This window comes from Falco punctatus, assembly GCF_963210335.1.
Source record: "Falco punctatus genome assembly, chromosome: 9".
NCBI lineage: Eukaryota > Metazoa > Chordata > Aves > Falconiformes > Falconidae > Falco > Falco punctatus.
In genome coordinates, this window is record NC_137589.1 from 5,802,789 (window position 1) to 5,828,471 (window position 25,683).

At 40.1% G+C, this 25,683-nt stretch overlaps 1 protein-coding gene across 6 annotated transcripts in view; it reads left to right on the forward strand.

The window, feature by feature from the left end:
- ATE1 (arginyltransferase 1) overlaps positions 1–21,452 on the forward strand; it is an 85,746-nt gene extending 64,294 nt beyond the window's left edge. For 4 of the 6 annotated variants that reach the window (XM_080401498.1, XM_080401497.1, XM_080401499.1 and 1 more), the window contains one exon: positions 19,693–21,452. In XM_080401498.1, the coding sequence (XP_080257624.1) occupies positions 19,693–19,871 (179 nt within the window). In that variant the 3' untranslated portion in view covers positions 19,872–21,452. Of the gene's footprint in view, positions 1–2,626; positions 17,545–19,692 lie in introns of those variants that run through there. The other 2 variants (XM_080401501.1, XM_080401500.1) reach the window with 2 other exon arrangements.
- Positions 21,453–25,683: the final 4,231 nt, after the last annotated feature.

The following is a 25,683-nucleotide window of genomic DNA, read 5'->3' on the forward strand; positions in this document are numbered from 1 at the left end:
ATTGCAAACAGCTGAATATCCTTTTCTTAAAAATTTCTCTTTCTCCACTGAATAACGATTCAGAAAGGTGGTGGCGTTATTCAGAGATGTCAGTGATTGAGCTCAAGAGTACATAATGCTGTGCTGTTTCTAGCCATCAGAACACAGATTTACCTGTCTGTGTTTGCGTAGTCTTCAACAGCTGCTGCTTTCTTTTTACTTCTCATGGCTGTAGTTCAGTTTTCATTCACTAGCTGCTTAACTGTTCATTGTTGGCAGGGCAGGCTGTAGATAAATGAAAGGCATTTGAACAGAGATGACCGCTGAAGCAGGATTGTGAACTTCTGGAAAAGCTGCTGAAGTTCCTTGTTTTTCCTCATCCTGTGCCTGTTAACCATTTATGCTGTGACTTGGTTGTTCAACGGGAACATTAAGATAATAATTAGAACTATGATAATGATGTCGAAATAAATTTCTAGATATAGATACCAACTGAAAAGTTTGAGTAGCAGACTTGCCTGGGGCACCCTGTGCAAACAGAGAATGTTCTTCAGGGACCGTGCAGGGAGCTGCGCAGGGTGGTGTGGGTCAGGCTGGGGAGAGCGCTCGGATGCTCCTTGGGAAGCGTGTTTATCACCAGGGGAAAAGCTTAGTGGGTAGGAGATCTAAACGGGTGGCACGTCATGTCTTGATCAACGAGAATCATCATTGGATTGGTGAGGGGAAATGGGAAAAAAATTACAAAGGTAGGAGAAAGAAGGGAAATGGGTTTGGAGGCCAGTGGTGGTCAAGACTCTTGTTATTCAGAAAGAAGGGAGTGCATTCATTTAAGCGCAAAAATGACAACTAAACTACTGCCTTTGAAGGCGCTAACCCTGTACCAGCAGAGGGGCATCATCATCTCGATTCTGTGAAATTCCTGTGGCATACCACGCGTTTGGAAACTGCAGGGTATAAAACTTGGCATCATTATCAGCACAGAATATCTCACTCCAGACACTACTGGGACTGTGACTTATGTCCTGTGGTTTAAGGAAATTAAAACATAGCTACATGTTGAAATGCGCTGGACCTGCTGTGAGCTTATAGTCGTTTGAGGTTTAAATAGTTGCTGGCTCTGAGGAAGCTGTTTCTCAACAGTAAAGTCAGTTCCTTCTTACTTCTTTACTCTGCAATAGTCAGTAATAGGACTTTAATGAAGCTACAGTGAATTTAAAAAAGAGCAGTAGGAATAATTGTGTGCTTTCTTCCTCTTGAATAAGCTTTCTATAATACTACCTATAATTATGTCAGTTAAGTAGGTCATGATTTATCAGGAGTGGGACTTCCAGCGAAGAAACTGAGGGCAGTAACCAGATCCAGTAAACAACTGGGAGAAACAGTGCCACTTGCATTGCTGCCTGAGGCAGGGAAACAGTCACTGGAACGGGTCAACTTTTAACGTTGTCTGTAATGTCAGAAAATTTCTGAAACACTACTTCACACTAGTTTGTTCATCATGTTTGATAATTTTTGAACTTCTTTTCCCTCCCTTTAAAAAAAAAATTTAAAGTAACCTAATACATTTACCGGTTGTGGGTTACAAAAATGCATTATAGAACAGCAATGAATGCTACTTCAGGAGAGGGGGCTGTGGGCTCTGGCCTTCCAAGTTTCTGCATTATGGAAAGGGTTTCTGAGTATCTATACACATTCATTGCGGAGCTCCTTCCTAGAATCAGATTTATTTTCTCTATTCTGAAAATAAAAAAGAGATACTCACAAAAAGTAGCAAATTTTTTCTAAGGTATCGGAAAATATTATTATGTTTTTGCAGAGGATTTTTGCCTGGTGTACATTATGTGTTTGTCCCTACCTTGAGTGTTTTCAGATAGTTTTAAAAGTGTGTTGTTTTCCATCCCCTTCTCCTCTGACGTGTAATACTTTTGTTAACAGTTGGAGAATGAAGAAGAGAGGACAGATGAACTAAACAAAGTTCTTAACTCCTTATACCACAGAGATAAGTCTAAAAAAAATGTCTAACAGCTAATAACTTAAAAAAGCGATCATAGGAACTGCAATAACTTTTTATTGTTTAGGATGGCAAATCATGGGCGCCTGATGGTTGAATTGGGTCCAACTCTTTACTGCTTCTGGCCAGGGTAATGAGATTCAGCCTTACTTAACCTCAAAACACTCCAGTCATACAGAGACAACGATGAGGTCTTGTGCCAGCAAACACTCAAATTTGATACTTAAATAAACTGCTAGTAGGCTTTTCACATGTGGTTTCTAACTTGTATTGACAAACATCAGTTAATTCAGGAAAAAAAAAAATTGCATAACAATACTCGGACAGCACTCACAGATGAAAGGTCGTGTTTGTCAAGTATTCTTGCTTTAATAAATTACCAGTTTTGCCAAAGTTACTCATGCTTTAGAACAGATCTTTCATTTCTGTTGTCTGTTCAATTTGAAAAATTCAGAAGACCTGGCATCATTGTATAAATGTGAGGGGTTTATTAGGATTCTGATGTGTTTATTAATAAACCAGTGGCCAGCCATTTACTTAAAAATAAATAAGCAGCTGGTGAGGTAGGGCAGTAACACAGGCTTTGGATGCTAGTGCAGTCTGAAAATTGAGATCGTGCTAAACTTCATTTAACAGGCCATTGACTTTAGTACAGATGGAGTTACAGAAAAAAGAAGTTAATTAGAAGATTGCTCTGCAGGTAAGTACTTGGCAGTGACTTTGACAACATATCAACAACTGATGGGCAGAATTCAGTGACGTGATAGCGCCTACTGAAATATCCTGGCATGGTCTGTCTGTCATGCTAGTTAACTTCCTCCTCTCAAAACTGGTCTTCAGGGTTTTACTTTGTTGGTGCTTTCACTAACAGCTTTGCCTGTGGAACTCGTGCAGTGTGAAAAGAATTATAAGTAATTTACTTGGTATCCTGGCAATACTTTTATCCTTCCACTTTCCATTTTTCTGAGACTAACCCGATGAGATGACCTTTTTTCCTAACATCTGTTGAGATTTTCAGTTTGTTGCTCCCGAGAGAAGCCTGTTTCTTCACGAAGTAAAATCTTTATGAAAATCTACTTTTGAGCTGGTAATTAGTGGGAAAACTTTCTTCCCATCAGGATGGGACTGTCAAGACCTTTAAGAAGCAACTTCAGATAAGGGCAGATACAATCCCAATCTAAAGTGGTGGTTTCAAAGGCCTCATGGTTTTATAGCCTCCTGCCTGTGTCGTGTAACATGGGGTGTACCTTGTGCCAGCCAGGGTGAACAGGCTGCTGTTACCCAAGGGAAAAAAGCTATGCTTGATCCGACCAGCATGGCCCACGGCAGTCTTGGTGGTGGAAGTTGCTTCCCACCTTCCTGCGTCTGCTGCTTTCAGCACAAGCGTTGAACAGTGCAGATCAAAAAGGACTTTAATACCTTTTTTTTTTCCTTGACTTATTTGTTTGCCGAAGTTGATAAATTGGCTGAGCTAATACACATCTGTTGCAACGTCTTGTATATCTAAAAATAGAACAAAATCAAAATGGAATCAAATGGGATACATTAATTAAAATGAAAGTGCTTTCTCCAATGTTGAGAAGTACAGATAACAAAGGCACACATAGGCTCCTCTGTGCTGGCGTTGTGTGTTCCTGGAGAGAAGACGCTCTGCTCCACAGGGTATAGTCTAACACCAGCCAGGATGGATGCAAAAGGATACTGTAAAGAAAGAGAAGCACCTTCTGGTTTGTCAGGTTGATTTATTATAATAGCCTAAATTGTAATCTATTCATAGACTAAATGGTAATAGACTAGACTGTATATTTTTTGTTTGGTGTTTGTTTTGGGTGTTTTTTGGTAAACATCACAGTGAAGGAGAGTTTCGAAGAGGGACCTAAGGAAGTACCTTAGTTATCTTTTCGAGTTAATGGAGAAGACTTTCACAGCAGAAGAGGTGTAGGAGAAACGAAGGGTATGGGGAGACACAAAGGAGTTTCCTTCAAAAACAGATAAACTGGTCTGAGGCACCAGATCCCATAGTCAAAGGCAGAGCTTGCATTGCTGCCTGTAGGTGCTAGGAAAGAAGATGAAGGTGAAGCAGACTGTGGAGAGCTTTAGAAGTGAGGTGGTTCTGATGTGGTCAGGGTATGGGCAGCTGGTAGAGACGTGTGTGGAAAGACGAGGTTTTGGGTTTTGTGCTGGTTTTTATCGGGATAGAGTTAATTTTCTTCACAGCCGCCGGTGCGGGCCACGATTTGGGTCTGTGCTGGAAGCCGTGCTGATGACACAGGGATGTTTCCGTGACCGCTGAGCGGTGCCTACACGGAGCCGAGGCCGTTCCTGCTCCTCCCCCACCCCACAGCGAGCGGGCTGGGGGGCACGGGGAGCTGGGGGGGCACAGCCGGGGGAGCTGACCCCGACCGACCCCAGGGATACCCCGTGCCGTGCGCCGTCACGCTCGGCATATGGAGCTGGGGAAGAAGGGGGACGGGGGGACGCTGGGAGCGATGGCGCTGGCCTTCCCCAGTCCCTGCTGGGCGTGCTGGAGCCCTGCTCCCCTGGGATGGCCGAGCACCTGCCTGCCACGGGCAGCGGGGAACCAGTGCCGGGTTTTGCCTTGCTCCTGTGCGCGGTGTTGCCTGGCCGGGTACGCTGTCTCCATCTCAGCCCACCACTTTCCTCACTTTTACCCTTCCGATCCTTTCCCTGGCCCCAATGCGGGATGCGCGGGCGAGCAGCTGCCTGGGCTCGGTTGCCGGCCGGGGATAAACCTCGACAATGGGGAAGTAAATTTTGCAGTAATTCATGTAGGTAGAACGATGAGAAGAAGGACTTTAACAGAAGAAAGCTGTTGAAGTAATTGTAGGATTGAAACTTGAAAATCTAGATAGGTATTTGTAGAGATCAGTAAGAGTGGCTGTTCTGTAGGTAACACCATGGAGAAAAAACTAGAAGTGAAAACGTGAACATGTCTCGAAGCCAAAGTCATATACCAGCAGAAATTTGCTGGTGCCTGACAGTTCATCAACCACCTTCCTCTTGTTGCTCTTGTTGCCGACCCGGCTTTGCATCTGCCATCTCCACACAGCAATAAAGACCTTGCTTCTTCCAGCAGAGGAGTGAAAGTCCTTAGAATTTAGGCTTTAGAGTATTTCCAGCTGGTGTGAGCTAAAATGACAGTAGGCATTGGAATGGGGAGGAGATAACTGGTCTTGTCTGTGCTTTTCCATGATCTCCCTGCAGCCCGGCAGAGCTGGTGAGGCTATGCCTACACAGGACAGATGCTGAAATCCAGAAAGTCTTATATTCACATATAAAAAAATTCTTATATACTTATATTCATGTTCACATACAAGTCTGAACCATCTGAAAAAGAGCCACAAAACCAAAACACCACTAAAAGCAGTGCCTGAACTCTCCTCTCCAGGAGTATCAGCCCAATGGTCCGTGCCAGAGTCCTGGGACACCACACCTAGCTATGCAGAGGTTGAAGGGGGAGGTCTCACGCCAGGCTCACAGGAATCACCCTGATAACCCTGGTCAGAGGATTACCTTATCAACAGAGTTGACACCAGATCACCAGTTTTTGAGTTACCAAACTAAAGAAAATTACTTAGACTGGACATTTTTTTTAGTAGTCTTATAACTTTTATTGCACGTTTTTACCAGATTTGTAAAACTTCTAGGAATAAGAGCATCAAAAACCTTTTTTTTTTTTTCTTCCATTCAGCAATACATCTTTCTCACATATTACAGAACTAATTTATTTTTCTTCACTACATACAAAATGAAAATTTTCACAGCTTTGTATTGCTATTCTGCTGCACATAATAAGCTGGAGTAGTAAAAGGCAAACAACATTCCCACTGTTTAATAACTTCTGAACCCTCTTATTAGCGATTTGATTATGCATCTTAATGCTTTTTGCAAGAAACTGAGGCTTATTAGTTCTAGTAAATAAAACTTAGATTTTTTTTCCCCAGAAATCTGCAGGCTTGGGCTGTTATACAAAACTGTATTTATTTTAAAAATACACTTCTGTGCATAGTGCTTTCACTAGAAAAATAATCTGTCACAGCTCTTTCAATAACCTTGATTTCTAGTGCTGTGCTTTTCAGAACCTTTAATTTTCTGTACAATTTAGATACTATTCTATGCTAATAAAAAGGGTGTATTTCCAGTAATAATGCTTTAAATTTATTATGTATTTTATTGATTTGTTTTTGCTTTTCTTTTTTCCCCTGTCAATACAAAGACTTGTTTAATTTAAGACATATTTGAAAAGTATAGTGTACTATACTGCTCTTATTCCTCCTTCTTCTGCACAGACAAACCATGATGACATATTTGTATCCATAAAGTGATCTGCGGTTGCCATTTGGTCACGTCTGATGGTTTAGATCCCTGGCAAAAGCGATGGATACGTGTAGCGTTGCATCTTTGGATCTAGTCAGGTGGATTAATGCAAAAGGCAGCATATGTTGATGTTTATAAGAGTACTGTGGTGCCGATTAACATTTATAAGGGTAAATGCGCTGAAGTTCTTGAGACGATGAAAATGTAGTCCCAAAACTATCGCAGATGGAAAACATTAAACAAATTGTTTAGAACTGTGCAATCATCTGATTAGAGAGAAATTGCTGGGCTGCTCTAAACCAACTGCTGTTTACAATTTTTTAAAGATAGTGTTGTGTACTTTGGCAAGTTAGGAAATAGTTTAAATAAGTTCTGACAGATTTCGAACTGAAGTCTTCTGAGGAACTAACTTTTCACTATCTTATCAGAGCTATAGGCAATAAATTTGAATTCTGTAACCTAGAAAAAGGCAGACATTTCTAGCAGCTCCTCTAGACAAGAGACATCTTACAAGGTTGTATCTGTTTCTAATTAAGTTTATAAACACTTAAAATCATCAGAATGCATATTTCTAAATCCAGTGTGATACTTGAAGCATGCAAGATATTTAAATGATGAAGACAGTGCCAAGAAGGTGTAGCCTGGCACGTTTTCCCCTCACTTTTAGTATGTTTGGATTAAATTGAAGTGACCGACATGGGATTTTAGCTTCATATGCAAAAAGATGCTTAAATATTCCAGTGCTTCTGTCATAAAAAGGTAACATTATTCATGTAATTTGTGGGTCCTAAACAACTGGCACTGCATAAATTGGTGTGTGGTTTAGAAATTACACTGAACTGTCAGCCCTATAACAGCGTCTCCAAAAAAAAAACATTAGCAAGGACGGTCTTTAAAAAGTGATTTGAAGTATGGTCATAATATGAACTCTGTTTTGCATTGTTCTAGCAAATCACAAATTTTGCTAAATATTTGTGATTTAAAAGTTTAGTTTTATTGATATCCTAAATATAATTGCTCCTGACATACATGTAGCAGAGTAAACCAGTGCCCCGCAAGAAGCACCAACGTCTGACTTTCAATGTAGTTCATGAAACGTTTGACTTGGGCTGCAAGATTCCCCAAAATACATTTTTAATCCAAAATGACTGTCATACAGATTGTGTAACAAGCAGATGTATTTTGAAATTATGTAAGTTTTTGAGAGCTGTGCTTGACTAATAAAGATATCCTGGCATGCTGCTTGCATTGAAGAGATGAATCTTAGCTGGTTGTGTGCTCAAGATACTCCTTCACCATTTGGATGTTGTGACTTGATTCTGCAGCACAATAATTCTGCTTTTTTGTGGTTTTGCGGTGTGTTGTTTTTTTTTGTGTGTGTGACTGGACCAGAAGTGAAATCATTAGTTGGTAAAGATTCAGGGGAACGTAAGAGAGGGCAAGGACAGCCAAATCTTGTAGGAATCATTTTCCATACGGAGGTGTTAGAAACACAATAACAGAAATTAAAAACTAAATAATGTGGGATTAGTAGAGGGATCGTGCAGATTTATTTCATGCTGAGGATAACTAGCATATGGGATTAGCTTAAAAATGTGATAAAACTTAAAAGCTGTAATTAGGGGCAGATCTAGAGCAGCTGTGGAAGCACCACCACAGGCATGTGCCGTGTCCCGGCTCAGCTACACGCTACCAGCCACTGCGGCAAACTCTTCCCAGGGTCAGACCTTTTGTAACGATCCATGGTGCCTCAGAATGTGTTTACTCTCTGCTCTGGTGACATCATCCCGACTTTTCACATAGAACATAATTGATTCCATGTTTTAATTAATTTAGCCAGTAAATTGATTGCTGTAATCTCATTTATTTAGCTGATAAGCTACTGCCAATTGCTTCAATTTCACCCGTTTCATGGAAAAGCTTGCACTTGTAATTCTCAGCTTGACTCTTGTTATTTGTTTTTCTTTTCTTCCTCCTATATCAGTCTTAACAAGGACTTTGCTTTGCCCTTCTTTTTGAAAGATCCTCTTGCTGCTTTCTGCTATTTTCACTTCTTTACAGTTCAAATATTTTAATAAGGAGTATTTGACTTTCTTACTCTTTCAGATTTTTTTTCCTCTTGCAATCCCATTTTTTTTGAGTTGTAACTCCTTAAACCACAGCGCTCTACATTTTGTCTTTTGTGCTGTCTTTTATTCCATTGTGTTTACTGACATTGCAAGCTTGGGGATCAGTACTGCGTTTTGCTGTTGGCTTTAAGTGTCATTAAAACCTGTGATTAAAAGTCTCTGGCAGTCTGCTTGACAATAGGGTTGTCTTCTAAGAAGCTTTCTTCTGAAAGTCTTAAATCCTTGTATATAGCCCTTCAGGATCAGCTGGCTTGGGATCAGTCCCATGGGAAGATTTTGCATCAGAAAAAGCAAGCCAGCCACTAAAATGTTTTAGTCTTGCATAAAAGTGATGAAAATAAGTATATGGAAGTACATTTATAAAATAGTATTGAAAAATCCTATCCAGAATTCCTAAAATTCCCTTTATTAATGTTTTTAGTTCATAAAAAATGTTTTTAATTCCCTGGAAGGAAGGTTATAATTCAGAGGGTGAGGATGGCCTATTAAAGTGACAAGGTGTGTTTTCTTAATTTGTTTGTGCAATGCAGAATGACTCCAAAATATATGATGTGAGGCGATAACTCTATTCCTGCATTTTTAGCCCTTGTAATATAAAATCTATTTGACATGAAAAATGACATCTGAAACACTTTTACATGTCATAAATGCCAACTTTGCAATTGTTGGAAGCTGCAGAAATCCAGATACTTGGAAGAACAGTGATGATTTGCTCTCACACAGCCACGAAGGTCAGTACCTCTTAGACACTGTTTGTGTGACAAAACTTAGACGGACTCATTAGTGTCATTGTACAGTTAGAAAATTACTGATTTTAGCAGATTTCAATATTTGGCTTCTTGGGTAGTCTTACTGAATTACAAGTATTTTAGTTAAAAGTTGAAATTAAAATGCAGTTTATGTAGTGTTTCTGCTTTTTTCATGTACAGAATATGTTCAGGGAATAGATGGAATAAGCTGTTCTGTTTGAGATGTCAGTGTACTTACCAGTTTTAAAGTTCTACTAAAGTTAATAATGAGATAAGCATTCTGTGTTTACATAAGAAAAATATGTTTTCATGTTTTTCGTAAGAAATTAATGAAATATTTCATTCGTTCCTAATAGGAAGTGTTTGTGTGGCAGTTGCTGTCTCTCTCATCTTTTCTATTTAAGATGCATCCTTAATTTAGTACTTCTAATCTATAATTCACAAGTTTTAACAGGTTGTTTAATGGTCTCCCCTAACAGTACCCGAGTCACTTTCAGTGATGTTCTGGAGGTAAGTACCTCGCCTGAACTCCAGAAAGAGATGTGTGCAGTTGTAATTCCCTGTTAGCATGTGAGTTAGAGTTGCTTTCGTGCGCTGTTTCCAAGCGCTCGTTGGATTTGGACCATGATTTTCCCTTTCAGTCTCTAAAGAGAAATGAGTGGCTCAAAATACTGAATGTTCTTTTGTTGTTCTGAATAATTTGGATACTTTGAGGAACAGAAAAACTTGGCTAACAAAAGTTCTGAGCAGCACGGAGATGCATGTGATGCAGGAAAAATCTTGGTCAGGCTCATCAGTGCTGACACAGAGCGAATAAACCTTCCCAGAACCCACTGTGATCAAGTCAGGCATTAGAAACGCTTTCAGAGCCCAGCAAAAACGAGGTGGGGCATGGATGAGCTTGCAAAACTTTGACCCAGCTAGTTTGGATCTGCAAGACTACCTTGTGGAGCCTGCTGGGTGCTGCAGCCCCCAGCCTGGGCTAGGGAGACACCCCGCAGGGAGCCAGCATCGCGCAGGGTTCGTGCCGTCAGCACCCAGTGCTACTGCTGGGTGCTGCTCCTGCTCCTCGTGTGCATGGCACATTTAAACTGAAGGCATAACTCGGTGTTGGCTAGGTGACCAAAAAGGTATTTAAAACCTTAGGTATTTAAATCCAGAAAAAAAGATAGCCTCGCAATAGCCACCTGGGTATGCAATTAATACTCTTCTTTGGCCATTCACATTCTCATTTTTCATATCCAAAGTCATCAAGAATAGTGTCAGAGATACAACTTCCAAGGAATTGACTAGTTAGTTCTGTCTTCTGGAAGCGGTGGTTGCTTTTTTGTTTTGTTTTGTTTGTCTCTGTGTCTTGATTTTGCAGGCACTTCATACTGTTTTTAAATGGGAAGTTGTTCAGTCTCATTTAACTAACGTTTTCCCAGCTACTACTAGTTTGTCTGTGTTGGGTTTTTTCGGTTGTTTGTTTGTTTGTTTGTTTTTGTAGTGCATCCCTGAAAAGTAAGTCCTTGGAGAATAATACCTGTATCGTTTAAATCTAGCCCTTCTGTAAACCTTCTCAGTCACCATATTTCAGGATGATAAATTGAGGCGGGTTAGAATAATTGTATTGTTAGAGCTCATTACAAATAAACCAGGAATTTTATACTTATTGTTGTATGAGGATCTCTTTCAAATGTGTCCAAAACAGCAGGCTGTGCTTGGATTTTAGTGTTAGGCAGTGTAGCCGACGGATTGTATTTGCAGGTAAGCCTGCAAATGACGGCTGCAAAGGAGAGCTGCTGTAATCGCTGTATTCACAGGAAATGTTTTCCGTTGCCCCCGTTCATGTTTACTACTGGAATAATAAGAGTCAAAACACAATGAGTTATTGTTTCCGTGCGGCACAGCAGGGTTAGCGGATTTTGAATGAGTTTTGTCAAGTGATTAGTGCGCTCGCTTCTCAAGATTGAATTGCAAATCATAAACCAGTTGTATGATTTCAGGCACAAAGCCCAAAAGTTTTGTTTGGAAGATGTCGGTAGGATTTGCCCTTGTCGCAGCTTCCCGTCTTTACCCATTTTAAGGTCCCCTAGACATTATACTTGTAAAACTAATTTTTCTGTCTTCCTGTGTTAAAGGATCATTGGTAATACTTTGATAAGGTGTGTTTTTCCCCCTTTTTGAGCAGTGTTTTCCAGAGTTCCTCTTTTATTTCTTGTTAGAGTAACTGCAGAGTTGGCCGATTAAGAATATCCTGAGCATTTTACTGAACTTCCTTTGTGACTTGTGCTTTCTGGTTTTAATTAAGTATTCTTTTCATTGAATTTTGTTGTTGTTTATGCTTCATTTTAACTGTACTCTTATTGTGGTTCAAGTTAGTGTTTTTGTACCCCGAGGCATACTGGTCTTTAATATTTCTTCATGTATGAGCCTAGGATGAACGAAGCAATATGAGAAAAACCACATTTCAACTTGCTGTTTTATAGAAATACTGCTATTAATGAGTATGGCTTATCTTGTCACTGTGTGTTGTCTGTTTTGGTTTTGAGGTTGATTTCTATGCTTTGCTGGTGAACAAACAGAAATAAGGCTTTAAATTGAGTAAGAAATGAGCTTAAATTCAAAGGTCAGATACATTCGACTTGTGACTGAGGTGGAAATATTTTGTATTTCCACTAATTAATATCTCCGCTATTTCAGTCATAAAATTTGAAGAGTTAATTAAAGTTCTTCCTTTTAAAGTTTTTTTGTTTGTTTGTTTTAAAATCACTGATAATTATCTGTGACAAGGTTGTGTAAACCAGACGTAGCTTTTCTTTAAATAAAAAACGACAAGGCTGTAGTGTTTCTCACCCAAGTGAATGTTGCTGTAGTGTAACCGGCAAGGGATGGGTGCTGCTTTTGATCGTTTTTATGCCTGGTTTGAAAGCTTGGGGTATGACAAAACTTTTAAACTCCTTGTAAATTGAATTTTAAACCCTTTATTTTTCTTTGATTTGCAAAATGCAAACACTGTGTTCATCTTTAAAAACTATGTGCGTCCTAACTGCTTCAAAATTTAAAATTAAAAATCAAGAACAACTTGAGACAAAACCCAAAACCAAGCACACCCTTTGGGCTGTCAGTCTGAAAATACAGCAGTTTTTAAGTATTAATCTTTGTACTTCCCCCCTGCTATCAATTTAATGATTAGAAGTAAAAATAATTTTTCTGAGATTCGATTTTTAGGCAAAATGGAAACTAATTTATAATGTGAGTTATTTAGGTGGGAGTTTCCTTCACAGACTGCTTTCAAAGGGAGTCACAGGTTTCAGTTAATGGCACAGTTTGAAGTATTTTTAATTCTGAATTAGGTCTGGTTCTTTGCGTGTTTCCTTTCTTTCTTCCACTGTTTCATCCTGCTATGGAGAAAAAAATATGTAGTCCAGATTCTCTGCGTAGCATGGATGCAGAAGCACAAAGTGAAGGTGGCCAAATCCTTTCTTTGTTGCAGGGGGTTAAGCAGCGTTGAAGGAAACTGAAACTTACGATCAGAAACAGCATCATGTCAGAGTTTAGCAGGAGTGCCACATTTTTTTTTTAATTAGATATACTAGACCTCAGTAAGGCTTCTTACTAATTCTGAATGCATTCTGTGCAGAAAATGTAATAAATATTTTCCTGTAAGTAATGTGGGTTTTATTGTGGAAATTGGCAGTTGTCCTCTTTCCTATTTAAAAAATAAGAAAGTCAGTAAGTTTGTCACTTATTTTTTAGTCATTTCTTAATTTATTTTCCTGTAAGGGGAAAAATGTGCTTTAAAACAAACAAACGAAAAATGTTAGCTCGCTTGCATCTCTAGATTATACCCCTAGTAAATTGAAAAACGTCATGTTTGTGAGGAGCATATTGAAAGGGCTGAGGGAAGAGGTACCATTGACTCTGCACCCATCGGGCATGGCTAAGGAGCGGTCCAGAACGCCGCCGCCACCGGCTGTCTTTCCAAATCACTATTGATCAAAACCAGCTTGACCCAAATCAACCACCACCGAAAAGCTGGCCTAGAAATAGTTTGCTACAAAAGCCTTTGAACCATCACACGCTTTTTGCAAGGCGGCGCTGGCTCCCCGCCTGCCGGGTTGCAGCGGGCTGTCGCAGGGCTGGCTCTCGGAGTCTCAGTTGGGTGGCTTTGCACGTGCTTACCCGGCTTTCTGGCCAGATATAGCCGTTCTTCACTTCAGCTTGTATTAGGTAGTGATGCTAAAGATTAATGCACTTGGAGAACAAAAAATATTTGGCTGTTGGTCTATATTTTATATTTTATAAGGATGCTAAGCAATTCCTATGCTGCAAGAAAAAAATTCAGAACATGAAACTTCGGAGTTCTATATAAAAGCACACTGATGCTCGTTTTGCCTGTTACTGTGAGTAAAAGAGGTAAAATAATTCCTCCTTATTTTATGTTGGTATTTCAGCAGGAATGCACATCAGTATTTGAAAACTGTCTTTTGGTTTCAGGAGGGAGCTGGCAGTTCAGGGGGAAGCTGCTTTTGGATTGTGCAAAGAAATAAGAACGGAGTTGTGGAGGAGTCTGCCGGGCTTCTCACTCTTTGCATTCCACCTTGTCCCTTGAGTATAAAAGTATTTCAGGGGCCGGTGGCCGGAGGAGGCTGCCTTTGGAGATGACCGCCGTTACTTTTAGCTTGTCACTTGGTGTCACTCAGCAGTGTCGCCTGGGTTGCTGCTGAAGGTGGGTGTGTGTAGCCGGGCCACAAAATCAAACCGATATCTGCCCGACGTCTGCCAAGACAAACCATTGTGTAGAGGGTCTTTAGAGCACTTACACTTTTTGGTTTTTTACCAGTGCTTAGCAACATATCTGATACGCTTTGTTTTATTCGGAAAAGAAATCCTCCATGTCTGAGCTGCATTTCATAGTGTTATGGGGGTGGGAACAAAGAATTCTAACACCGTTTTGCAATTTTTTTATGGGATCGCAGTGGTGAGGTTGAGTTGTATATGATATCTCTCTTATATTCAAATTCTAATAGATGAATGCTGTATAAATAATTTGCTTTTTTAGGAATATAGAGGAGAAGAGAGAGAAGTGACAATTTATTCAACAAGAATTCAGCTGTATTTTTAGCCTTTAGACTTAAAGTCTATTCCTATATATTCCTATACAGACAGGTAGTTGGCATCTGCAATTTCTCAGTTTCCGAAAATGACTGGTACTTTCAATCTATAGAATTGATTTTTCTAAAGTTTAGTTTTATGTATCTGTCACCCAAACTCTATTGATAGATGTAACTGAATGAAGTTTATGTTTTGTGGGTTTTTTTTATTTTATTTGTTTTGTATATGAAGGGACAGTGTCTCCTCGGTAGACTACAATTAATCAGCAGCTCCCCGAGAAGATAATTTCACAAAGGCAAAGCCCTGAGGATTCAAATGGGCGTAAGCAGTACTGTAACTCCTTCTAGCGCTGTTGCTCATTTACAAAGCTTTGTTAACAGAACCGCTTCCACCAAATCCAGTTGTTTCAAGGGATGAGGATGAACTGTTTTCAGGGGCGCCAGTGGAAAATGCACAGAAATAGATAAATGGTGAAAAAATTATTAAACCCCCATAAAAATATGTTCTGTGACCTGGTGATATTTGCTTAGGTGAACAAAATGGGCATTTACAGGAGAATGGTTTCTACAGCACTCTTAAGCAGCGTACCACGTGAGCTGCATGGCACAGCCTTTGAAGCGGTGGCGCACAAGGTCTGGTCTTACTCGTGCAGGTTTGGACTGGGGTGATGGTTAACGAAGCAAGCCTTAGAAAATTAACTGGCTATAAATTATAACTCAATGAGGCATCTAACAACTATGCATTTGCAAAAGAGATTTTGTCTTCAAACCCATGATTTTATCCGTTGGAGGGTTATATAAATTAATGCACTAACTACTTGTGAGGCGAAGCAGAGGTTACTGGGAGACTCAAAATGGGAAAGTGTGTGAGGAGGGAAAAATAAGCTTTTTTTAGCTTTTTAATGGTAACAATACTGCATTTGGTAATTACAGTAATGACTACAGTTGCCCTAACAGATTGCTCCACTATTTGATCAGTCTGAGTCTTCCCAGAAATGGAAGTCACTAACTAAAATTTCTTTAATAAAGCACAGAAATAATACTTATTGATAAAGATGTTTTTCTTATTTTCAACAAGTAGGTTTTATTTAATACAGCACATGATCTCATTTTGGATTGGGATTGCTCCAGTATGCCAGCATCAGTCACACAGAGAAGGCCTATTAGAATTCAGTTGGCATCTTCTAAAATATAAAGCACATTTTATCATGTGCCAGTCGGCAGGAACAGATGCTTAATTTTTCTTTTTGGGAAGGTAATTTATTTTTTAAACAATGCTGGAGCCCGGTCTGCTTTTATTTTCTATTAAATGCTCTTAAATCTATTCTGGCTTAGGTCTAAATCATGAAGAAAGGGAGTACTATCCTGAATTTGCATGGTGTCACCTCCAGAGCAGTAGCAATTGAAAAGTGGCTGAATTTTAACTTGCGGATTTGTTATTATGGTGATGCGAGTTCTTAGTCGCTTTCTCTAAAAGCTTAACTATATACTTGAGATTATTTTACTGATACTTAACATTTCACTAAAAAGTTTCTTTTTTCAGGTGGAGTTTGTTAGATATATTTAAGTGCTTTCACAGAAGGTGATTTTTATCATTAAGGTTTTTATTGAGGGGGGAGTAAATGGAGAAATGTTCACTAGAATAGGTGATTGTTGGACTATTATTTTTTTTGCCTTTCAAACCTTATTTGAAGAATCTGGAATCAACCTTAATGTGTAGAACAAATATAAATACATCCAGTCAGACATAAGTTTCTAAGAGCAAACATAGCTGGCTCTAAACTTTTCCTGATGATAAACTCATTACCAAGTCTTTATATGTGTAGTTTATGCACAGAACTTAGGGTGTTAAGCTTAAAACATGTCTGAAGTATTCACATTACAGTGATATATTTTTTTTTCAAGATACTGGTATTTTCTTGACTGCTCTGGGGGAGCCTTCTCCTGCCTGAGGGTTGTGTTGAGAACCTGTGCCACGAACCTGTCCAAGAAGGGACTGATCTACAGCGTGGTTTGGCAAGCCTTACTCCTCCCCGGAAACACTTGGCTGCGGTACTTAGCAAATTTGCTAAAACGCTGGGTTGTAGTAACAGTTTCATAAGGCTGTAAAGCTAGAGCTAGCGTGGGCCTGATTGCAAGGAGGATGATCCGCTGACTGCGGTTGATGTAATGAGTAAAAGCGGAGTAGGGCTGTAAATGCTGAGCAACAAGAACAAGAGCTCTGCTGAGCCAGTAAGGCTATAGTGAAACTGAAGGTACGGTAGCTGTAGTTACTGTAAGAAATTGAATCTGGAGCCAGAAACGCTACAAGCCAAAAGATGAACTCATCCGGAGTATCAAGCTTCAGTATTATTTGAAAGAAATGAGTATCAAACAGTGAGCAGTGAACGGCTTTGAAAGTGCTCTTGGCACGAGGCTATGAAGGCTAGGCTTGGCGCAGATCCACTGTGGGACACAAACTTATAGTCAGCCTAGAGGTGCAGTAAATATAAACTTTCCAATTTAAGAAGTTAAAATAACTTTTACACTTGTGTCACCTCCAGAAGCTAAGCTTGCAAATTTTTCCTTGGTGAACATTTGGAATGGAAGGAGGATGTAATAGAAGAGGTAGTAGGGCTGGTAGTAAAACCAACCTATTGGGATATCAGGAAGGTGTTGGCCACACATCAAAAACCTCAAGGATTTCAAAGAGGGAGAGAAAGCCATAAAGTGTTTTTGACTTGGTGTTTATCTAAAGCGATTGCCAACAATAATTAGCGGAGAATGCAATCTTAGCAAGTACTGTTCAGATTTTCTTCCTTCAAACCATGTTTTCCTAGTTAAGTCTTAAGAAATACATTATGCTTTCATGTTAGGAATCAAAACACAGATAAAAGTAATGAAGTCATTCTAAACTTTGTAAAGCAGGCTTCCTTGCGTTGCACGTACTAAATTCAGGCAATCAGCAGAAAAATGTTTATAAACCACTTCTGTGGATGAATAGGGGCAGGTTCTTAAGAATGTCTTGCAAAGAAAAGCAATCTGTGACCCCCTTTGTCTTTATTAAAGCATAAAGAATGCCCAAAAGGGGGTCTTCAGCTTTTCCGTAGTATGGGCTACTTTTGAATAGAAATTTGTCAATTAGATTTCTTCAGATTCTTCTGGATGAGTTGCTTAGCTTACGTGTGGCAAGTCTACTGAGCAGGTGGGGGCGGGGGGGGAAGGCAGGACTTGATGACCTTGGTGACCAATTTGCTTCCCAGAGGAATTTGCTGAGAAAGTGCTACCCCTGTTTATTCTCTTACAAATAAAACCTGGTGCTCCCCATGAAGCAGCTGTTCGAGATACCCGGTTTCCCACAGCAGTTGGCTTGATTTTGAGTCAAGCAAGCGATGATCAGCAGAAGGCTTCGCTGCGGGCGTTGTGAGTGGGGGGCGGTGTAGGTGGATGCCATTCAGATCCTAAAATACTCTAACCTAAACGAAGCAAGTACATGAACATGTGAACTATTTTAGTCTGGGGCAGAGTGATGCAGCAGTTAAGCAGTTATACTCACCTGGGCTGGCTCTTCAGTCTGGATAATGTCCTGATGCCTGTGCTGGTTTGGGCTGGGATAAAGGTAATTTTCTTCCCAATAGCTGGTGCGGGCCACGATTTGGGTCTGTGCTGGAAGCCGTGCTGATGACACAGGGATGTTTCCGTGACCGCTGAGCGGTGCCTACACGGAGCCGAGGCCGTTCCTGCTCCTCCCCCACCCCACAGCGAGCGGGCTGGGGGGCACGGGGAGCTGGGGGGGCACAGCTGGGGGAGCTGACCCCGACCGACCCCAGGGATACCCCGTGCCGTGCGCCGTCACGCTCGGCATATGGAGCTGGGGAAGAAGGGGGACGGGGGGACGCTGGGGGCGATGGCGCTGGCCTTCCCCAGTCCCCGCTGGGCGTGCTGGAGCCCTGCTCCCCTGGGATGACCGAGCACCTGCCTGCCACGGGCAGCGGGGAACCAGTGCCGGGTTTTGCTTTGCTCCTGTGCGCGGTGTTGCCTGGCCGGGTACGCTGTCTCCATCTCAGCCCACCACTTTCCTCACTTTTACCCTTCCGATCCTTTCCCTGGCCCCGATGCGGGATGCGCGGGCGAGCAGCTGCCTGGGCTCGGTTGCCGGCCGGGGATAAACCTCGACAATGCTGACAGAAGATCGAGTCTTTGCATAGTTCACGTCCCCAAATGCTGACGTTCTAGTAAGCATCTCTTCTCTGTTACTGTTTGAATTTATATGATTCTATTCTCAAACTCATCTTACAGATCCTGTGTTTCAGTTGACTCTTACCTTGGTGGCTTTTTAAACCTGAGGTTCAGAAAATCCCCAAATTTTATATCAGTATTTTGTAATAACTTTAATTTCATTTATCCTGCAGGGGACCCAGGTGTGTGGCATGTTCTCTCCCTTCCTTTAAAGAGTTTTCCAGCACTACAGAGCCAATTTTTCTGACATGCAGCGGCTATATAACATTATTGTTCAGCAATAGTAGCATCAGTTGGATTCTTAAAAATAAAGAAATTTTAACTTGCTCAACAATGCTCTTACGTGTATGGTTCTGGTTAAATTAAGTCACAAGGGGTCTATAGATGAGGTTAATAAGATTCAACTATGGTGTGTGTGTCTTTGAAAGCTTGAGGAATTAAGTCATGCCCACCCAGCTAGCGCTTGCACTGCTCTTCTCTCTGTCAGTCTGCAGAGCTTGGGGGTCAGACTCTGAGCGAGGCCATGCGTTTAACTTCATTCTACTGGAGAAACTTGTAGACCTGTATAAATGAGGGGGGAAAAGGTGGGGGCTGGAGGGCCAGGGAGTTTCACCTGGGAAGGTAGTTTATTGCCTGATCCTTACCTAAGGCAAACAGTGCGGAGACTTCTCGCTGGGTTTAATACACTTTCCCCAATGGGGGAAAGGGAGGGCTCCGTGCTGGTGGGTTCTGCAAGCGGTGTAGTAATTAAGTGCGATATGGTAATAACAGCAAGTCTCTTCTGATCGGTTGCATTTGAAAGTATTTCCCAGATAAAGTTTCACTTCTGGCAATGGGCTCCAGCGAGCGTTAAATGAATGTGAATTTTAAAATACAGCAGTAGAGTTATCTTGAGAAATGCTGTATATCACCATTAGAAATGTGTGATGCATGATTTATTTTTTTTGCACACGGCAAATATAGTTACTTTGCAAGCTAGGTTTTGTTTTCGGCCATGATTCAAGAAGACTGCTCTATAGATCAGCTCTGCTTTCATCTGCTGTCCATCTGCAGATTAGCTTTATTACTTCGTATACTTTTCATTATGCATATTTAAGTTAGTTGCATAAATTAGGATCATATGGACAACATACATAACTAGGTTTTGTGTTCTCTGATTCTCTTTGCAGTTGATGAAGGTCGCATGAAGGAACTGGGCAGAGTGAGAGTACTTCACAAGAGAACCGTGATGCCTTACAGTGTGTATAAGAAAAGAAGGAAGGGGCCAAGCGATGAAGCCAGCGTTCAGCAATATGCAAGTTTGGTTGGACAGACCTGTTCTGAAAGAATGTTGTTGTTTAGAAGCTGAAAAAAATCATTAAATGGCATTTAAATGGCGCTACATTTTATTGCACTGCCACTGGGTGATATGTACTATAGTCGTGTGTCGGTATGCCTACTCAAATAGCAGTATGAAATACAGGTATCTATCTAGGCGTGTGTCAATACATGGTACTGTGTTTGAAGGCCAACTCCAATAAAACTTACAATACAGCAAGGCTTTAGCAATATACATTTAGAAAAACATGCTTGCAATATATTTTAATTAAGTAGTTCTAGCCTTTCTATGCATTTTGAATAATTCTAAGTATCTAAGCAAAATGAAAAACAGGTGTCTTTTTTTGTAGAGAAAAACGTTGACTAAATCTAGATAAACAATAATTAACATAGAAATGTTTTCAAATAGCACCTTGGATATCTGTCGTTCAAAATTGCCATGACTTTTTTGCTCGCATTTGTACTCTTCTAAACTCTTGCAAGAGAATTGAAACGTGCTGTTGCTTTCTAATGTGAAATCTGGCATGGTTTAATTTTTTCAATAGCATATTTAAAAACAGGAAGAAATTATTTTCACTGCACATTCTTCATTTGTTTAAAGCAGTAGGATGGTGTCTGAGGTCCTAGTGAGTGCAGGAGTTCATAGTCGATTCTCAGTGGCAGGGGATGCAATGCTTTGGAAAACTTTCCCCTTTAGAGATGAAACAGAATAGTTGCACTATAAATATACCAAAGATATGTAGCCAAGTGGCACAGTGTTTTTTTGGTATAAGCCTTATCCTTTGTCTAAAACGATGGGTATTTTAATGCACATCACTAATGTGAAATAGAGCTTGGAAGGTTTATTCTATAGCTCTTCGGTGCACGTTTCAGAACTATGCTCAAAAAAAGACATGAGGTACCACTGCTGGGTTTTGTTGTGATTTTTTTTCTCTGCCAAATTTTTTGGGAAGACTTAAATATCACGTTCCTGAGTTTTTACTGACTGTTTTATTTATGGTGCAGTAGTTCATAGGTAACATCTTTAATAACATTTTACTAAATACTTCTGTTGGAAACACAGGAAGTTGTGATGCTTCATGAAAGCACTTTATTATCTGGTATATGAATGTTGTCATTAGTAGTCTGTGTCCCTCTCAAGTCATATAAGTTATGGGAGTTTTGGGAAATAACACTGTTAGGTAATTCAGTAATTTATTATGACATCGTAAGAATACCGGTGCGTTTGTTTCTTATCTTCTTGGATAACGAGGCTAGTATTTACCTTGAATCAACTTGAAGTTTCCTGTTAACCTTTGAAGAAAGATTCTTATTCAAAGATACATGTGTAGATGTTTTCCCCTAGAAAGGAACCAAAATCAGTTTTACTCTGAGGGTTACACCTCCTATCTATCGTTCATGGGCTTGATTTAATTTTAAACACTTGGTCAACATTATTAATCATTGATTTTTATGTGGAACAGACGTAAGAATTTTGGGATTCAAGTGCATTGCAGATTTAACTTTTTTTTTCCGTATTTGTTTGATCATTGTAGTATTATTGATACAGAGTACAGCTTCGACGATAATTTTGAAGAGTAATTTTATATTTAATAAATTGGGATGTATAGTATTGAACTACTCCCAGTCTACAACAAAATTGATTCTTTCTGTCAGTGTTATATCTGGTATGTGTTTATCTGTTGCCTGGTACCAAGAAGTTTCTGTATAGTGTACCATCTAGTTTGTGTCCATGTCTTATCTAAACTTACTGCCATGGGAGAACCACTAAATACTTCTTATAAACATTATTGTAAAAGAGTTCCTTTCTGTGGAGAAAATACTCTTGCCACTCAGTGAAATGTCAAATAGTATAACATTTTCTGCCTGCACAATGTGTTGAAAAGCTCCGATGCCCATATGGCTTAAAACCAAAATAAATGAGAAAACCTTTTTATATGATATAAAATGTTAATGGGCACAGAGGAATTGCAGTATGACTTGCAAAAATCTTAAAGATTATCAAAACCACTTAATGACGGCCTCACTGTGCTCCTGGAGAAGTTAAAGTTTCTGTTAAATTGCAAGGGGGCAGACTTCACGTCACCACTGAGAGTTCCCGAGGAGCTCCATCTTTTTGTCCCACTATTTGTTACCAATACGCCTTCTAGATACGCATTAGGCTTTTTTTATCTCATGCTTTGTTTCTCTTGGGGAGCTTTTAAGAACTGCCGTTAAAGAAAAGCAAGATAAGTATAAAATTAAAAATTCAGTACAGCTTGAAGTGACCACTAAAGGTAAATGGCCACGTCCTGTGAGTGCTGAGATGGTGCTTTTGCTTTCTGACCTGCACTGAGCCGTAGCACCGCGGCGTGCTGGGCTTCTGACTCCTACTGGACTCAAGTATATTAAAAGAAAGGTCAACACTGAGATTAACTCATAAACTGAGTTCATCTGATGTTGTACGCTGAGATTTGACTGGCTGCTTTAGTGTAATTTTAGAAGGAAATCGGAGCAGTTGTTTTCAGGACTGATACCTCTATCCCTGGTTTAGGAGGGGAACAGAGTCTGAGGATGAAGTTCTGTAAATGTTGCTATTGACTTCAGTGGAGCTGAAAATTCACCACTGTCACAATTGTATTTAATAAGAGGTTGTCATTGAGTGTTACTGAATTTAGAGATAATTTAGTAGTTAGTTTGTGAGAGTTAATCCCTAAAGTGATGTTGCCTTGTTCTATCTTCTGTTGGAAAATAAGCATAAAACGTAAGAAAGTGCAGAGCTGTGACCAGTGTTAAAAAATACCATTCTTTGTTTTAATTGGGAATACTCATTTCCAGCATCAACATATTTCAGTAAATGCGAACAAACCCGCATGTTGAGTTTGTAATTGCTTTTCAGCAGGCCTGTTTGACTTGCAAGTATAGAAAATAAAGTTATTTCTGGTCTCTGTGAATTAATATAAATAACAGCTCCGAGTGTGACTTCTGTATTACTTTGTAGGAATTCATTATCTTGGAGGTTGGCTAAGTGTCCGGTGAACAGCAAAATCAGGGAAGTGAAAGAGCAGCAGTATGAGAAGGGATTCATATCAATCAGTTCAAAACACATGGCCGTGTTTTAGAACTAAGTTGTAGTTAGGTTAATAAAGTGTTTGTGCTTTGGAACAGAATTTATAATTCTTTTGTGGATAGAATAGAACTGAATAAAGAGGCTTTTGACAAATGGAGACTACACAGGACTAGCTGTTTAATTTAGTTAGGCGACACCATTTCTAGTTGGTAGGAAAAACCCTTCCTCTGAAGCCAAACAAGCAACGCAGCAATGTGGATGTTGTGCACAAAGATAACCAAACACTGATTCGTTTTCCTGCTGAACAAGGCAGAATTCCAGCTAATTCTGAATTTCCTGAGTGAGACTTTTGTCAAAGCCCGGTGCCACCATGGCTCAACATTTTGGTGAGACTTTTCCTGTTTCATTGCTCCTTGGGAGACGACATCCATCACTCTTTTTGAAGTTCTGTTAATACCTTTGCCAGGCAATCATTCTGAAGCTACCAGCTTGATCAGCCATCTATTGCTGAATTCTCTCTCGTTTTGGTTGTCCCAGATGATCCTTCAGACGTGCATTAAGGGTGCTCCTCACCTGCCTTTCCATGTCCACTGTCCCCCCTCCCAGCTTTGAGGGTTCTTCTTGCTTGTTCTGTCCCAGTCTTGCAGCAGGAAGAGTCCACATTTGCAAGGGTGTAGACAATATTTAGGGTCGAAATCATCACCACATTTCAGGGAAATCACCAGCATTTCCAGAAGCGTCGTAGCTACACATCGTACCCAATATCTTTATAAAGCTGCACCTTCAGAGCTAATTGCATATGATCTCCCATACTGAGCATAAGAAAAAGCCAGTTTATGTTTCTACACGCCAAATGATTTGTTTTCTTAAGTTAGTTGAAGTGATGGAGAGTTTCCAAGCACTGGCTCCATGGCTGTCCTTAGGAGGCCAGGGTGGTGAGCTGTGTTCCTCTGTCAGACCTGAGCATCTCCTGAAGCAGGTGCTACAGAGAAGACACGGAGGATGGGTTGGTGATGACCCTGCGTGACAGAGAGAAACGAAAGGTGGTGGCTGCTGGTCAGAGGAGCATTGTCAGGTAAGTAGCCCTGTGATTTGCCTCTAGTTATGAAACGGCTATTAGTCTCACTGAGGAAATAAAAAAACACTGTGGAAAACAAATTGTATAAATAACCCCATTGATACACAGTGTTAACTGTATATGTTAACTATAGCCACTAACAAAATAAGAACACCAGCTAGGTTGGTTATAATAAGCTCATCTTATATGAGTTTTTTTGAAAAGCATGGTGACCCAAGTCACCAAGTATACAAGCACTTACTAAATAGAACATTTTGTGAACAGAACTGCTTAAGTACAAAGATAATGGAGGGTGTTAAAATACCTTGCATAAGCCAAAACACGTTTACAGGAACAAATGTACAATAAATAGTAACTCATACTATGGAGAGAATGCAGGTGTTAGCTGTGGTCAGTGGATTCCTACATAAAATATTGTTCTGCAAATTAATCTACTATATGCATTTTATAGCACATTTAAAGCTCATCTTGTGAAAGCTCATCTTTGTTTTCTAACAGTATGAAAATAAATAGGGATGTAAATAGATGAAATTAATGTGTGCCCTAAGTATAGCGTATGTTAATGTTATCTATATTAATATGAAATGATCTTAACCCTGAAAACTGTGGCTTTTACTGATTGTCTTAGACAAGTGACAGCTTGGAAGCTTTCTGGCTGTATCTCTTCATGGTTATCTGTTACTGTTTTGATGTTTATTCATTTCCTTATTATAGCTATTCCCATCAGATTTTTGTGCAGCCCATCAGTTATTTCCAGTTTGGTTTTGACACATAAGAGATGTGTCTGCCAAAAGTCCTGCTGAGAGATTGCTATCAGGACAAAAGAAAGTGTTAGAAAGTCTGTTAAGTAGTGAGAAGAGAGCGGAGTCCACAGGGACAGCCAGTCTGCAACCTTTGTGCTGCAGAAAAAGCAGGATTTATTTACAATGTCGTCTGCTGCAGGCTTTAAAATCAGTGTGTCAGATTTCATTCGTTTCCCTTTGTTTGTGACATCTGATTGTCATTGTCCAGGAAGAATCAATGGAGCCCTGTAGAATATTAAAAAAAAGATATATTAAGGTCGGTGTACTGCATTTACAGCAAAAAGCTCGATTTAAGGAATGGAATGGCGTAAATTCTATTGAAATTCTCACTTGATGTCTACAGAGCAGCAGAAGAGGGTAGGTGGGTTGGAACTTTCAGAACCTGTACGTGGCTTCATCTGGTCTTCTCCAAGCTGAAGTGGAGCAAGAACACACGTGCCATCCATCCCTCACGGGGCAAACCTCACTGTTTGCATTGATTTCTAATGATGGCAGTTCAGTAACCTCCTTAGAGTGATTTCCTGCCGGGAATAGCATCCTTCTTATTGAAAGTTTTTAGTACCTGATAGCTAGTTTTCATACTTTGGGTTGCAAGATTGCTTTAAAATAAATGTGGTTTGTTTTGTCCTACCTGAATGTGAAGAGCGATGGCTGGGGTTCCTCTTTGCAACAGCTCTAGGCGTTTTTGAAGACTGTTGCCAAGTCAACCTGCCGTTTTTGGTTTTGTTTTTTTTTTTGTTTTTTTTTTTTTTTTTTCTAAAGTAACCAACTCCAATTACCTTTCCAAATAGCCATGTTTGGAAGTTATGTTATTGAGCTTTCTGAAGTATTCCGGCATTTGCCCACTTTTTTAGTGTGGTGACCTAGTGGCAGCTGCTCAGTAATTAGCTCTGGGCCCCCCAGCACGAGAAGG